Consider the following 16,994-nt stretch of genomic DNA (forward strand, 5'->3'; position numbering starts at 1 on the left):
ACGGTTAATTGAAGATATAGGTTTGTGCAACTAAAATATTGTCTAGTGACTACTATAATTTGTGCTGTAAGTGGTCATTATGAGTGACCTGGTAGTGAGAACAAAATTTGCTTGGATATTGTTGACAGTAAAGGGAAAAAACCCATAATTTGTAATTCCCTTTTCCATTATAAAGGCACTCTCATGGACTTTTGTGGGGTTTTTAGTTGTTTGGCTTTTTTTTTTTAAAGCCTGCCTACAAGCTTTCTGGTATGTGAAGATCTAAATTTGGTAGTGAAGCTAAATCTTAGATGAACAGTGTGGTCAAAGGCAGTGAAGAAAATGAGGATTGCTTTAAATTGCTGTTCACTGACAATTGCACACTTTGCACGAACAAAGGACTTTTGGCTTGACTTCAGGAAGCACCCGAGGAGAAGTATGCATTACTTCTGTGAAAAATCCTTGTTTGAGATCCTCAGAAACTGAGGTAAGGACCCCTGCAGACCTTGTGGGGACAGTCTGGGGAGCTGGTGCTTTCAGGCAGCAGGTAGCCCCAAGCAGCTGCCCCTTAACAGTTCCCCATGTGGGTAAGGCAGAGAGAGGAAATTTCACTTTAGGCAAATAATTCCTTGGTCGGGATTAACTTTTATGGACTTTGAAAGGCTGTTTTCTATAAATCAGAGGAATTTAAAAGGTTATAAAAATAATGAAGCCCTCTAACAAGTATTGTAGAAAACATCTGTCGGCAGTTTGGTTTTAAATGATATACAGTTAAAATTCCTACAGATCTCCCTTACTTGGTTCAAGATCTACTGCATTGAAGTTCTCTCATCATTCAGATGCAATGTTGTTTCTGCCTGTCTTTTCTTTCATATTTTATCAAAGAATTCACAATAATATGCTTTATGTTTTCTTCATTTTACATGATAGACATAGAATTGTAGTACCTAAAGCAAAGCAGAGTAGCTTGAACTGTTGTATGTTATGGCTCAATAACCTAATGAAATCTTCACCCTTTCTAACTAAGAAGCAAATAAATGTTAGCTTTGAAAGTAGATGTAAGAAATTAACTGTGTTTTCTTCTCATTATTTTAAAGAGATCAGTGCTTAATGTTCTGTTATCAATTAAATGACAACTATATCTTAATGCCAATTTTCTATATTTAAAGAAAGTAACACATCAAAGAAGTTCCTTTTTATCCCAGATCCATGAATATTTCTGGCTACGCACACACTGGAAGATTCTACCCTGCATTATCCATAGCAGATGCTCACAGCTGCATATGCCATAAGTAAAGTCACGAAGTGAGACAATGTATGTGTTTGTTAGGTGTTTACAGCATGGACCATTGCTTCTCCAAGATATTAACTGCATTAGGTCAGAGAAGTTGGTCTGTGTTCCAAGATGAAGCATGAAGAAAAGCAAGATGAATTCCAACAAAGATTATTTGTACCGTGCATGCCAGGCTATTGAAGGAGTCTGGCCAGAGTAGGAATATGTACATACATGTGAGCATTTTGTTATTGCAGTGCAGTCTAGACACTGCTGTAATGAACAACATAATGGGGCTTCCTTAGACAAGCAGATAATAAAGTGTCTGCCTACAGCCTGCCCATTTTTGTGCTAGGGACAGAAGCCATGTATTGGTCCTGTCACAGAGTGGGTAAACCATTTTTCACACCTCAGTGTAACACTCAGAAACTTGCTGTCAGCCTCAAGAGGTAGACCTAAAATGGGAGGCATGCTCAACAACATGAAGCAATACTGAAACCTGCTCTGAGAAAATCAGCTTACATAGAAGACAGGATAATCTGACTGTCTTCCAGAATCAGCTGCTAAGGGTATGGGAATGGACTGAAGCCACAGGTTTAAAAAAACAGAGATGTACACAAAAGGAGGAATAGAGATATTTGCTGTTTCAAATAAATAAATAAAAAAGGACACAAACTAGAACTCAGAGAAATGGGCAACCTCAAACAAAAATATATAATGTGACATTAGTAATTAGACAATGCTGTGGTGAAATGCTCGCAAATCTGTAGAGCCTCTTCTATGCCGGCTTTCTTCACATTAAGGAAATCATGGCAGATTGAAGAAAATCCATGCACAAGAGGGAAGACTTTTTAACAATAGAGTGCATCCCTGCATGAAACTTTCAACAATAACTACTTGTGGTTTTAATGGTTTTAGAAGAATGGTATAAAACTCTGATTTTGCCAATGGAAGATGACTAACTGGTGCTTAATGTCTCCTGTGGCATTCAGCTGTGGATGGCAGATCAGGTCCTCCAACAGAATGATTTATGAAATTGGGAAAGTGAAATTTATTGTTTGCTTTTAAAAGAAGCCTCCGATTTTGAAAGGTGACATTACAGGCTTCCAAGAATGCTTTTCACAGGGGAGATGGTTTGAAATCTTTGCAGAATACATCAGCTTTTCCTCCAAATAATGAGAAAATAATTTCTGTAAAGATAAGTAATATGAAAAAGTCACTGTCAAGAAGCTTGGTGAGGTCGCAACGTAATAGGTTTAGATTATATTTGGCATTGTTTCTGGCAGTTGTCTGCTCTTTGGGAGACATGGGAAACAGGGCTCCTACTCAGTCATTTTGAGCAAATATTTTCTCTCCCCAGACCCTGTGCTCTGGAAGCACACTAGCATTTGAAGCAGTCATTTGAAAGCAATCTCAAACTGGAAGCTGAATGGCTTGCTAGAAAGACTGGTGTTTGAGAGGAACAGAGGTGAAAAAGAAAAATCCAAGTATACCAGCAGAGCTTTAACTCTGAAAATCATCATCATGCCTAAAAAGCAGGCTCCTGAGACAGAGGGACAAATAAAAGCCTAGTACACATTCCTGTCCTTCATTAGCCTGCTAATGACAGTACAGTTTTGGTTTAGATCAGAGGCAACCCCTTGATGCAGCAGGAACCTGCAGTGGGGAGAGTGGGGCTGTTCCACCAGGCTGGAGCCTTGGACAGCAGCATTTGTGCAAACATGCACAACAACACCCAGGTTAAGCACAAGCACGTGGAGACAAAGGCATGCAGCATGCATGGTTTTCTTAAAACAGTCACAACAAATTTACAACTCCTCAGTGATTAAAGTCTGGGAGTTTCTCATTCCTCTATCTTGCTTTATTTGGAAACAAAGAAAGCAAAATAGACCAACTTCCCATTTTTAGACCTTTTTCTGTTTGAGACATTTTCTGTAATGTATTTTAGTACAACTTTACTACAGTTACTTTTGAAAAAAATTAAGCTGAAAGAAGACAAAATTCTCTAAGGTTTTGACAAATATGCAGTTAATTGCATCTTGAAAATTTCTTGAAAGCAAGGAATGATATTTCTCTGCATGAACCAGGCCTGGTGCACAAGCTTCCTTTAAATTGTTTTCTCTTATGTCTTACAGAAGAAAAATAGATAATGCTGCTGTGGGGAAGGGGAGAGAAGCAAACAGCCTACCAGAAAGAGATATACCCTTAAGAGTTCAGATTTAAAGTAAGTAAAACACACACAAGCCTTTGCTATCTTCAACAAAACATATTGCTCTGGTATCTCGGAAATTATGAAAGGCTACTCTCCTGAAAAGTTAATTCTTGTTCCAGCACAGCAAGGGCTAATTGATTCTTTGTTCACCCGGGAAAAGATTAATGCTCTCTCTGGTGGACATTTAACAATCATGAACGTTCAAAATACCCATCTCCCAAAGCTAATAAAAAAGGAGAAAATTATTATTGCACTTAGTGAAAAAAATACAAAACACTGTCTCATCAGGTTACTTCCTAAGAAAACAAGCCTTTGCAGGCCTGCCACTGCCACCTGCAACACTTCCATGTGACTCTATCTACACTGAGAAAAACCCACAGGGCTATTTTCTCCCCCTCACAGCTTGAAAAGTAAGTGAATAGCTTGGTTGGCTGATCCTGGGTGGGCATCTTTAGATTATAGCCTGTTTACAGTTTCAGGCTTTGGATATATTTATTGATAATTAATATTTACCCTGAAAATTCTTCACAGGGAATATAAAATAATTTCAATAAAATCTTTACAATTAGGGAAGTGATGGCACTAACAAGTATTTAGGTTAGTTATGATGGGGATCTGAACGGACACTGTATTTAGTTAAGCAGAATAGTTCTAAGAGAGAAAATGTAAACCTTACAGATGGTGGCTCATCTGATGTGATGAGGGAAAGCTCACAGACCAAGAATAAACTAATCCACCTCTTGAATGGTGGTAAACATGGATAATGCATACAGATTCATTTTGGCCATGCTTCAAACTTACAACCCTTTGTTCTTAAGCCTCACAGAATAGCTTTGAAGTTGAGGATAAAGCTCCTCTAGCACACCATTACCAAAGAACAACCTTCTGATTATGATCTCATGAAAGTGTAATCAATTACTTACACAAGTTAAAAGCGTGGCAAACGGCAAAGGTCACATAATTGGCCTTTATTGAGTCCATGTGTCTCAATCTTAGCTTTAACTGGCACTTCTGTATAATAAATATAAATATCTCTCTTCAAAATGTAAGCAGTGAACTTTCTCAAAAGTTATGAAATCTCACAACAGCTTCTGCCAGGCTGGAGTCCTTCAAGGGTTTCAAAGAGGGACGCCTCCACTTTTGTGTACTCATGTGACAGAAAGTTTGCAGCACCTCAGACTGAGAGTTTCTTTATTTATTGCTCAGCAGATACTGGTCTTCAGCCTTATTTTACAGGAAGACTGGAGTTTAAAATTCAAAAAGATGCAAAAACTCAACTCCATCCCGACTAGTCATTAGGAAAGACTTTCTTAACACTGCTTTCTTTTAATACGTACTGTAACAATACTGGATTTTCAAATACACTTTTTTGTGAAAATTGAGAGTAATTTTTTTTCTTTTTTCATAAGCTGTCAGTGATCAAAGCAAATTCTAGATACTGCTGTGAAAGAACTAAATTCACTACTAAGAGCTTTCTAAGTGTATTTGAAAAGGAACTTGTGTATTTGCTGTTGTACCTGAAATCACAACGATTTTTCTACTGAATGAAGCCTCTCCTAAGTGGATGTATATTGCTGTCATATTTCCATGTATTATAGAGGCTGCCACACAGTTCTGTCCTCTGTAAACAAATATACCCTGAATTATTCAAAGCAAGAGGACTTCTCTTCAGAGTAAAATAAGGAAGAATAATCCTATCCCCAGTTTCTGATGGGAAACTGAACAGGTTCTACAAACAGCTTTTCTGTCTTTTGGACTGTTTCCATAGGCAGGGTCAGCACATCTTCATCCCTGGGTTACAGTACCAGCCTCACAGGTCCAGTCTTTTGAGCTAAGGTCCAGTGCATATCCCAGCATTTAAATGAAGTATCTTGTTTAAAACCAGCTCATCCTTGACTTCCTGTACACTCAAAGGACAGAGACCAGCGCTTGCAGAAGAAAGTTCAGCCCAGCTAAAATATGGTTTACCTGCTGTCTTGAACCACCTTTCTTTCCCTTCCTGGGTGCAGGTGGAGTCTATCTGCAGCATAGGCATCTTCACAAGGCCTGGACTCTGCTGACTTGACAGAGGGTCAAGCTGAGCTTCCAGATAAACCTTTTAAACACACTTGCAGGAATAAGACCCATTAAGAAAGGCAGGAAGCTTATTCTGGGAAAGCTACATCCTTCTGTTGTGTTTTTTTTAAATTCTGGATAACGTGACCTATCCTGTGTCAATCTAAATCCTGACAGGGAGGGCTAGCTGCTGAAAGTTCCCCAGAAGAATCTTTTACAGACACCCTAACCTCATTTTTATTAGAGAAAATGAAAGAGGAACAGCAGCCTCAGAAATTAGTGTGTGGACCTCCCCAAGCCCAAATTTACCTGCGATGAAAAAAAAACAGGAGTATAATGACAGCAAAAGTCTGCAGTCTGCAGTCTGCTATAAGACAACTGTCCCATTTTGGATTCAAGAGTTTTGCTATGATCAGAGATCCTAGCAAGGTCCTAGATCCTTGATTAATATCTGTGGTAAATCTGGTCTGCTGTTGCAAACTGGGAGCAAATTGTTCTTTTTGCCACTCAATACATTCCAGATATGTTGACGATCCCTAATTTCTGCTGGAGTCATAGGCTGCTGGAGATTCCCCAAATACCACAAAGCAGCCTTTATTGATGAATGAAGTCAGTAGCACTGGGCTGAATGGGGTCCACAGCACTTACAGAAAGAAAAAAAATGCTGGAGGGGAACAATGTCCCACACTACAAACCTGGCTGAGCAGTCAGGTCTGCTCTCTGCATCACTGCACAGAAAGGGCTGAAGAACCTCAGCATGATCCATCACCTACTCGGAATCAGGAAGGGGGAAAGACCTCACTGCACTTCAGTCTTTGCAATCAGGCACAGGAGCACACATATAAACCTAGAGACAGAAGTGTCTGTTGGAGTTGTTTCGTTTGGGAAGAGGTGGAAAAGCAAGAGATTCTACAAGAATTTGCAGAGATTGTGAGCTTTTTACCTCCAGGTCACCCATCCTCCTGCCTAGAAACCCTCAGATACCTTGTACTTTAAAGTATTTCCTAATTAACATAATTTGATACATTTATATTCTTTGATTGTATTTTACAGGATGAGAAAGCCCTTGCTTTTGGATGAATAAAGATATTATATAAATAGGATATGCCTGTTGAAATGTTTTACATCTAATTCTGGTGTCAGGTGATTCATAGAATCATGGAATGAAAGTAACAGTGGCATCATGATACTATAAAAATCATGAAGTTTACTGTGAATATTTGGCAAGACAACTAAAAAGGGAATATTAACCAAGCAAGATATTCACACAGATACAATTCAAATGCGAGCACTGTCAGTGGGCAGGATAAGGTGCAGACTTTGTCCCATCCAAGGAAAGTTACAGTTAGATCAAGTGAAAATGTGAAACCCATGGTTCTTGATGTGATGAAGACTTCTAATTTTTGCCCTTAAGGATCAGTATAAGCTGCTCCACCCTGTACCTAATACCAACATGTGGCAGATCTGATCAGAGGGAATCAACATGTTGGGTTACAAGCTCTCAGCTACCCTCCCTTGCCAATACAAAAAATCAGATCAAGCTTATGCAATATAAACAGAGGTTCCTGTGCAAAACTGGAAGGAAGGAGGTAAAAAAGCCAGCACAAAGCAAAACAAAACAAAAATATCAATCAAGGTACCTGCCAACATGCTTTGCTGGCAAATTAATTCTCAGCTCTTAATATGTTATGCATATCATCTGTTGCTCATGATTACAGACCCGGATAACCGTATTTTGCCTCTTCTTCCTCTCTGAAGTGTGCTCTGCTGTGCAACCTGCCTGTTCTCCCTGACAGTCTCTGCAAGGAACATTGCAGCCACATAATTGCTTGCAGAAACTTTATGTATGTGCAGCTTCACAACAGGAAAATAAATTTGTTTCAGCCTGGTTACTCAAATAGACTCTGCTTCAACAGCCCAATTTATTTCCCAAAATCTCTGCAAGAAAGAGAACTGGCTAAGGCTCAAACTTGGCAAAATGAGACCAGTGTTTGCTGCAGTTTAAAAGCAACAGGTTGAAGTTGGTACTTGTACTCCTTACTGAAGGTGTTCAGTAGACTTGATTATTTGCCTATGAGGTTTTAAGTCTCACATTCCCTTTGGCTGCATCAATATTCACAAATTTGCAAGTTGAGGGCAAGGACAAAATATTGCAGGAAGATCTTAATTTCTGCTCAACAATAAATTGTGATTTGTGCATGTCTTTCACTTGTTCTGAGAAAAGTCAGGTTCATAATCACAGTACTGAAAGCTCTGTTCTCTGATGGTCAGGATGGTCCAAGAGCCTGCCCTCTGCTTCTCTGGACAGCTGTTATTGCAAAGGCTGGCTCTCTGGCTCTTGCTGCTGGTTTCTGTGCTTCAGTGTTCAGAGCTGGTGACAGATCTTCTCATTAGTGGGCTGCTGTTTGGGAGTTTATTTTGCCTGGTGATGGGCCAAAACCTGAGGCTGGGAGATTGCCAGGTTTGATGTCAGGCATATTTATTTCCTTCAGGATCAGCTGAGTTTAGCTAGCTTTTTATCCAGGCAAAGGGCTAACTTCAGAGGATTTGTGAGACCGGCTCTGAAAGCGGTGCTTGGTCTTCAAGTTATTTATTGAAGTATTTAGCACTGATGACAGCAAGTGCTGAAGCAGCTCAAAGGTAATGGCCCATTTTTTCCTTGTATGGCCAAAAAAAGATGGACTCCACCAGCTGGTTGGAAAACAAAGCAAACTTTTATTCTAGACGTAAAAAAAATCCCAGGGTTTTTCTTGTTGTGTGGCTGGGGAAAAAAAAAATCCACCCCAAACCTTTGAAAGCCATTACTAAGTGGACTAATATTGGACTAATGGACTAATATTCCACATATTGTGGTGGACTTCAGGTATCACGACTGGGTAAAGCCTCCTAGTGCCTCTGTACAACAATATCAGTGTCTTTGCTTTGTTTATGTTACTTTTTTTGAGGCAGATTTTGGGTGGCTGCTTCACTGTGAGTATGAGACCCAGGACTGACCTCTGAGGTGGACCACTAGCGACTGCTCTCCAGCTGGAGCAATGCACCTCACTCATCCGAGAGCCACCTCCTCACTTCTTCAGCTGGAGTGTGGCCGGAGGCAGTGCTGAAGGGCTGGGTGTTACATTTCCACCCTGCCAGCCAGTCGAGGTGGGTGTTACATTTCCACCGTGTCTGGGCTACAGTTTGATGCAGTGAAGAGCATGGCCAAAAATAAACTGTCAAAAAGCAAACAAAAACCTCCCAGCAGAACGAAAAATCCAACATGGTAAAAGAGACTAGTACAAGTAAAGTAGAATCTTTCAGGTGGTGGAATTTGTACAGAAAAAGGCAAACAAAAGAAGAACAAACCCTGACAAGCCAAGTGTAAACTCACAGGAAGGCAAAACACAAGAGGTTTTGAGATTAATTTTCTTGAAAGCTTTAAAAATAATAATTAGGAACTCATTGTTCTGAACTAAGGTATTCAGCTCTTGAAATTCTGTTCAATATGATGCAAATATCCACTACATATCAGTTTTGAACACTCTGGGGCACACCATATTCCTCACATATCTGCATGGCCTAGGAAGAGCGTGGTTCCTTATGTTTGTTTCGTACATACATAAGCCACTTGGCTAGAATCAAGTCAATAATAGTTGTAGCTACACCAAAAAAAAAAAAAATCTTTGGAAAGTATGGGAGCAAGAGAAGATGTTAAATACATAAAAAATTCTTTCATTTAGTTCAGTTCTCATTTTTGTTAGTTCTTTCTCTATAGCATGACTTATTAATGGCATTAGTTTTAGACCACTAAGAACATACCTGTGAAACTGTCTGTAAAAAGAGGTGATGCTGCCAGAAAACATTTTCATTTCCACAAATAGGAAAGCAAAACAGAGGAAGGCAATACAAGAGGAAAGCCTGGATTTTCTATTTCAGAAAAATTGTTAGTAACACAGGGAGTGTAATCTGTACAATTTCACAAAATATAATCTTGAAGCTTGGGGTGTCCTTGTTAGTTCCAATGCTTTTCAACAGTTATGCTGTACATTGCAGCTACTACTGTGAAAGTAGTAAAAATACTTTATGACTAGCTCTTTTTTTTTGTTAAAATTTGATTATTTATAGAAATTATAAACAATGAAAATCTTGAAGAACTGTTTACTTAACACAGGTTTACACTGCTGTGTAAGAAGAATAATTGTGTAGTTTACACACATGCCATGTAAATTACTATGGAAACCAGATGCCGCTTACACTACAAGGTGCCTTGTAACTCATCTCTGCTGAGCAATAAATCCCCCCTTTTCTTCTTAGCAAAACTTTGAGAAACTTTACTGCTGTTTTCTATCAGCAGATAGAACAGATGGCTGGCACATGCCTGCTCTACTAAGAAAGTGGGATGTCTACAGTATTACTTTGATCCCTGGTGGCATGTCTACAACACTGAGACGCAAAATACCACAGCTGAGGAGAATCCAAATATTAAAGGTTTTGAGCTGTGCTTTTGATTTGAGAACCCCCTGTCTAAAAATCATGCTCACAGTATGTAAACATCTTCACATTCCACATGGAAATTTTGGTACAGAGGTCAGAAAACAAAGTATTTCCCCTTTGGTTTGGTGACATGAAAGTGCAGTGAAGGTACCACTGAAAATCACAAGAGTGTGAGTTTACGCAATTACCTTGACCAAACTTCGAGAAGAGCCATACTTTTGTTGGCAAAAAATCTCCTAAATTTTGCATATTAGACATTTTTTTAAGGTGAAAAGCATCACTGTAATGACTGGTTGTGATTAATATATTTACAGAAAAATTCAGCAGTTTCTTTGAAAAAAAGTTTCCTTTGAAGAATTAGGTTTTGAAATTCGATACTTTATGTTTTTTTCAGTTTTTCAGGGAAATAGCCATGTTTGACTGGAGCATCTTATTGCACCACTAATGCCTTAAAATTGGTGGTCTGTTAGCTTTCCTCTGAGCAAGGAAACAAATCTTCTCCTGGCATAGCTGGATATTCCATTTTATCTTTATGGTCAGGCTACATCTCAGCAATATGAGACAATTTCAGACAACTCAGCTGAGCTATTCAGGACTGATGGTTGCATTGCTGAGATCAGAACTAGCCTCCAGGAGCTGTTAACTACACAGCATTCCTGACCTTCACTTTACAACATAGAAATTATGCTAGAAAATGCACTGAAGACTACATTCCCTCTTTCTTAGAGGTGGACACCTTTTTGATTGACTCAAGGTTATCAATAACTCTTTGAGACTTATTTCAGATGTCATGTCATGCATTCAACCATGCACCAGGACAGGAGCTAAGGGCTACTCATAACAGTTGGGAGGGGGAAGAGAGCCGCTACAATAATTCATCTGACCACAAATACTTCTCCCATATCTGAAAGGAAGAAAACAGCCTGGGCAGGTTGTGGCCCAGACTGACTATTTCTCTGGATCAGACCAGAGAATGCTACACAACAAAAATTCCAACTTGCTTTTTGGTTTCTTTTTTTCACCTCCTGTCTATTAAATCAACCGGGCTGCCGCTCTGTCACGGAGCACTTGCTGTCTGGGAAATAATCAACATTTTAGTATGGTTCTCTTCCACCAATATTCTCCAGGATGTGAACTTAATTTAACAGCTGTCAGAATTCCCACTGAAAGTTAAAAATACATGCTGGGTTTTGTGAATTTGGAGATTGAATACTTGTCACAAATTCCTAAATGCTGTAGAGATTATGTTATCACTGAAATCTTTGGTAACTTCCACTAGTGGACACAGTAAAACATGTTGCAGCATTAATCACTGTGATAAGGTCTCACTGGGAAGTTTTTTAGCTCAGTCCTCCACAGAGGACAAGACCCCTAAAAGCCTTTGTATTTTCTTTTGCTCTCATCCAGAATAAGAGCAAGAAGCACACCAGTGAGCTCTAGTGGTTACATGCATGCATACTATATACTACATATTATCACTGATTTTTGCTTTTTTAAACCTTTCAATTCAAACAAATTTGTAACTGTCAATTTATGCAGGTTACACTTCTAAAGGGAACACAGCATCTGTGATGTTATGCTTTAATTTATGGGTAGAAGCATAGAGTGCATAAAAACACGACAATCCCGTTTTGCAGTACTTTAACATTCTTGTCACCCCTGGCTCATCCTGATTTCACTAGCAAAAATACCCATATATTAAGCACCCTCAGACCCTTAAATTTTGGATTTCCCCTTATATTTCCTAATAATTAATTAAAAGTAATGGATAGGAATTAAAAACAGCGAGTGCTTTTCCTTGGTTAATGCTTTCTAAGGAAAATTATTTTGTCTGCTTATCAAACGAAATCTTTTTCACATAAAATGTATTCAGGACTCAAAGGCCACAGCATCAGAAGTGTAACACCTAAATGTAGTTTCAAGCACTTCTGTTTACACAGAATACAAATGCAATCTAGTCCTTAAAATGTGCCTTTCAACAAGACATTTTGGAGTTAGAATATTAAGCCATGCAGGACTGAGAAGCATTGCCTCTCCCTGGGTTGAATTATTTACTCACCTCAAACTTGGATCATCATTTATCCCAGGAGCAGGTAGATGGGATCGACCTGCTGGATATTTATACATGCTAAGGTGCCCTGTTGGGGATCCCAGGTGTGGTGGGTTGACTTTGTCTGGTTGCCAGACACCCACCCAGCTGCTCTTTCACTCCCCCATCTTGTTGATATCAGGACTAGGAACCGTGTAATGCTGTAGACAGGGTCTCCTGCACCTACTCAGGAGAAGCCTTATATCTGCAGACTCAAAAAGGGTCTAGCTATTCCTAGAGGTGAGGCATATACTACTGAGAGCCCCCAAACCTTGGAGTCCCAGAGAAACATCTTCAAATTTCGAATGGGATAGGGTCAAGAGGTCTGTAAGGCACAGCACTCACGAAATAATTATTTCAGTTTTTCCAAACAGGAGGCAACAGTATGCAAGTTATCAGCTATTTTGCAGAAAGCAGTCTAGCACTTCAGCATTTCAAATGCCTTTCTTCTTTCAAGAAGTACTAGTTTTCATTTCTTTTCCTTCTTCCTGTCTTGCTTCTCTTTCCCCTTTCTCTTATTTTCTTTTCCTCCCCTCCTCCCTTCCTCTTCTCATTTTCCCTTCCTTCACTTAGGGAATTCCCAGAAAAGTACAGAATAAAGGTAGCAAGTTGTTAGCACTTCCCTGGATATGTTAATGGAAACTTCTAAGAACATGTATACTTAAAACCAAAACAGAACACTGGAAAAAAGTAAAAATGTACTAATTTCTTCCCCTCATAAAATATTGGAAATTCTGCAGAAACACAGAACTTTTTTAACCATTTAGGTATTTCACTTACTAATTATGCTTTGTCTAAGAGGAATTCGGTAATTCAGAAAATTAGATGAGGACGAATGGGTTAAACACCTTTGCAGCTGCTCAGAAAGGATTTTGTCCTGCAAGTGGCATCAAGCAGAACATTTTCCTATACTGTCTTTAAGCCTGTGACTCTTCTCACTGAAATCAGTATTGGAACACCTTTTCCTAATGACCTACCTGTAGGCAGGAAAGGAGGGAGAGCAGAGCGCAAGAAGGAGATCCAAGAGGACAGTGTTCAGTCTAGCATCTTGATCACCCATTCAAAAAAGAGCTAGTTTTATCATCAACAGCAACTGAAGCTGGCAGAGAAATGGAACAGAAAACACAGTCCCAAAAGACATTAATTATTTCCAGGTATTTAAATGCCAGCCCTGGGCGTATAAAGTTGCTTTCTCTGTAAAGCTTGATGAGAACGCCAAAGACCTAGAGCAAGTCAGCCTTTGTGAGTAAGTTTTGTCTCTCCACATTCACCTTCCTCTCTGGAGGAGGGGGTGAAGCACTTCCTAAACCCAAAGGCTTTGTGAGGACAGCAAAAATTGCAAGGGCATCAGACAACACCTTGAAGCCAAACAAGTCCTGTAGATAGAGTACTTTCAAAACAACCAAAACCACAACAAAATTTGTGAAGCTGCAATTAGCTGAATGGTACAATCAACGATCACAATTTAAATGGAAATATTGTTTCATCTCTACCGAGTTCTTTATTGTATAATGTCAATGTTCAGCACTGTAAAAATGAAATAATTTTATCCAGGATTTTATGCCACCATGTTTTTTCTGTATCCATGATAATGTACACTAACAAGTTTCAGCTTTATGCAAATTCAACATATGTTGTCAGCGTGTCAAATCATACATATGTTTCTTCACAAAAATATGTCACAGATTCTTACATTTTCAACAAAAGAATCCAACAGGATTCAATAAACTGCAGATTTATGTGGTTTTGCAATTTAACTTGGTAAAATTAAGTCTACAGAAGACAATTGTTATTTAATAGAACTACAAATTAAGCCTGCACATTTAGTACATAGAGATCAACGAAGAGCCTGTAGCGTATGTCCATAAGCTAAAGAAAGTCGAAAGAAAACTGCATCCACGGAACTACCGGTACAAAATTTTACGGCAAGGACAGGAGACTGGGGTGTTCCTGGTGAGTTCTGTCTCACGCCTCGCCATCCTGCGGGATCTCCGGCGCCCGAGCCGCCCGGCGCTCCCACGCACCTTACAGCCCTTTCCAGCGCTTTCCCAGCCATCCATCCCAACGCGCTGGCAGCAATCCCTGCTCCCCGAGCCCCCCGCCCGCGCCTCGGACCCCCGCACCCAGGGCTGCCCCAGCACGCCTCGGAGAGGGTCTTCTCAACTACTCCAGTGCCGAACCACCTGCCTCGGTTTACAGAGCCTCCCCTGCCCCTTGCCGCGGCCCCATCTCGGCACCTACCCGTCCCGTAGCCTGCCAAGTGAAGTTCATGGCGTGGATGCCGACGGGGATGGCGGGCATCCTCTGCTGGGCTTTCCTAAAGTCGTGGGTGAACGGGGCCATCTTCCCCTCGGACACGATCAGAATATCCTCCTCGAAGCCTGCGGAGGGCAAAGGGGCGCAATGTGCGGCAGCCCCGCCGGGTCGGGTCGGGTCGGGTCGGGTCGGGTCGGGTCGGGCCGGGTCGGGCCGGGCTCGGCTCCGGGCTCCCGCCCGCCGCTCGGGTCAGCGGCCGCACTTACCGATGAGCACCCGCGCTTGCTGGGCGTCGATCCACAAGTAGAGGGTGTCGGGCTGGCGCGGCGCGGCCCGCAGGCTGCAGAGGCTGAGGGCGCCGCAGAGCAGCGCGGCGCAGCACAGCCGCCCCGCCGGGGCCATGCTCCCGCACCGCCCGCCCGGGGCTCGCCGGCTCTGCTGCCGCTCCGGCCGCGCCCGCCCTCCCTCCCTCTGCCGCGGGGCGGCCCCGGCGGGGCGGCGGCAGCGGCGGGGCGGGCACGGGGAGGGCGGCGGGCGGCGCCGCGGGCGGCCGGGAGCGCGGCGCTCGTACGGTCCTTCCCCCGCCGCGGAGGGCGGTCAGCGCTCAGCCCGCGGCTGCGGGTGGCCGCCCACTCCCGCAAGAGCAGAGCCGAGAGCCGGGACCGTGACCCGCACCCGTTCTGTCACAGGGGAGCCGTGACACTGCCGCGCGTCCCGCCCCCCTCCCTGCTCGCCCTCCCCGCAGGGGCACCCCGGCGCTCCGGCAGTCAAGGTGGCACCGCCACGGTCACAAATGAGTCGCTGGAGACACTCGTGTCTGCGTGAAAACACGAAGTTCGAGCGTAGCCGCCCACCTGGCACGCGTGAGGTTTGAGTCACGATGGGGAGCATCATCCAAGCGGCAGGTGGGTGCGGTGAGGCTGCGGCTTCAGCGGGACTCGCGAAGCTGGACAGGTCAGGCCCTGAAGCGAGCCATCATCCGCACAGAGGCATGGGGATGCGCTTCCCAGCACCAGAGAACGACGCAGAAAATGAGGCAACGTGCTAAAGGAAGAAAAAGCTTTCACCTTGCTTTTGTCCGAAGGTCTTGAGAACAGTGGAGACTGAAAAACGCTGAAATACTGCCATTTACACAGAAACTGGAACTGGCTCGAAGTAGAAACTTAGTAAAGCTTGAAAGAATTTTCTATTCAAAAAATTATTTAAACAGAATCACCTCTTCTAAAGGAATAAAAATATTATTTCTAAGTTTTCTTGATTTTTCCATTAAAAAAAAAGCCTTAAAAAACCACCCAAAAATTCAAAATTTAGAAGGATAGATAAAGTTCGAGTAAAACCCCCAAGTTTCTGTCTGTAATGCTCTGGAAGGAGTTGCAGGGTATTTTCTCCCTGTGATTACCACTTTAGATGCTGCTGGCGCTCCATCTCATCCTGTTAGTGTGACTGCTAAAGTTACCTCGGTACTACTGCCAGGGCTGGAATTCTCTACTTAACAGACAAGCAACATGAAGTTGGTCTTCCTTTTCCAGACAGATGTAATTGAGTGGCATTCCCCAGCAACTTGCCCAGATGAGAAATCTTAGGTTCCAAAAACTGAAGTTAGTGTATGTACTCTAACAGAAATGCCACACCTCCAGATGCTTGTTAGATAGGGGTGATTATTTGCTATTTTTTTTGTTATTTAGTAGTGTGACAAGCAGGTCAAGGGAGGTGATTCTCCCCTTCTACTCTGCTCTTGTGAGACCCCGCTTGGAGAGCTGCATCCAGTTCTGATGTCCCCAAGAAAGGAAGGATGTAGACCTGTTGGATCGAGGCCAGAGCAGGGCCATGAAGATGATGAGATGGCTGGAGCACCTCTCTTATGAAGACAGAGTGAGAGAGTTGGGGTTCTTCATCCTGGTCAGGGCTCACGAGAAACCTTAGAGCATCTTTCCTAGATCCTAGAAAAGAATGAGAGAGGGAATTGAACCAGAGTGGGAATCTCGACAGGGGCCTGTAGTGATATGACAAAGGGGAATGACTTCAATCTCAAAGTGGGTGGAGAATGGCTTCAAAATCAAAGTGAGTAAGTTTAGATCAGAGAGAAATTCTTCGCCATGAGAGTGTTGAGGTCCTGGCACAGGTTACCAGAGAAGTTGTGGATAACCCATTCCTGGAAGTATTAGAGACCAGGATGGATGGAGCTTTGCACAACCTAGTCGTAGGTGAGTTGAAACTCGAGGCGATCAAGTTTTCTTCCCGCCCAAACCATTCCGAGGTTCCGCGATTCGATGACTCTCGTTTCTTTTGTGTGAAATACTTTTTTTATCTGGCACGCTCGGCTGTGCTCGCCCGTCCGGCTGATGTGGTCGGACGGAGGCTGCGGCGGCTCGGGCTGCCCCTCTCCCGCTCCCATTCCCGCTCCCGCTCCCATTCCCGCTCCCGCTCCCATTCCCGCTCCCGCTCTCGCTCCCGCCCGGCCGCGGCTCTCCGGCGCAGCGCAGCCTGGCGGGCCGCGGTCGCCCCCTGCCGGCCGCCGCCGCCGCTGCAGGCCCCGGCCCCGGCGCGCTCCGGCCGCGCCGCTGCCAGGAACCCCCGGCCCGCCGCGCAAATACCTGATCCGAGAGATCCGCTCCCAAATGGGATTGGGTCTTCCTAGCTTGAAAGTACACAAGAAA

General features: G+C 42.8%; 1 protein-coding gene across 1 annotated transcript in view; it reads right to left on the bottom strand.

The window, feature by feature from the left end:
- The window catches only part of WIF1 (WNT inhibitory factor 1), a 38,345-nt gene extending 23,546 nt beyond the window's left edge, over positions 1-14,799 (bottom strand). Inside the window, exons 1-2 of the mRNA XM_038155693.1 lie at positions 14,604-14,799; positions 14,323-14,462 (exon numbers count right to left, since the gene is read on the bottom strand). Of these exons, the coding sequence (XP_038011621.1) occupies positions 14,323-14,462; positions 14,604-14,739 (276 nt within the window). The 5' untranslated portion in view covers positions 14,740-14,799. The remainder of the gene's footprint in view (positions 1-14,322; positions 14,463-14,603) is intronic.
- Between the last annotated feature and the right edge of the window lie 2,195 nt (positions 14,800-16,994).

The sequence above is a fragment of the Motacilla alba genome, chromosome 1A (genome assembly GCF_015832195.1).
Source record: "Motacilla alba alba isolate MOTALB_02 chromosome 1A, Motacilla_alba_V1.0_pri, whole genome shotgun sequence".
NCBI classification, from domain to species: Eukaryota; Metazoa; Chordata; class Aves; order Passeriformes; family Motacillidae; genus Motacilla; species Motacilla alba.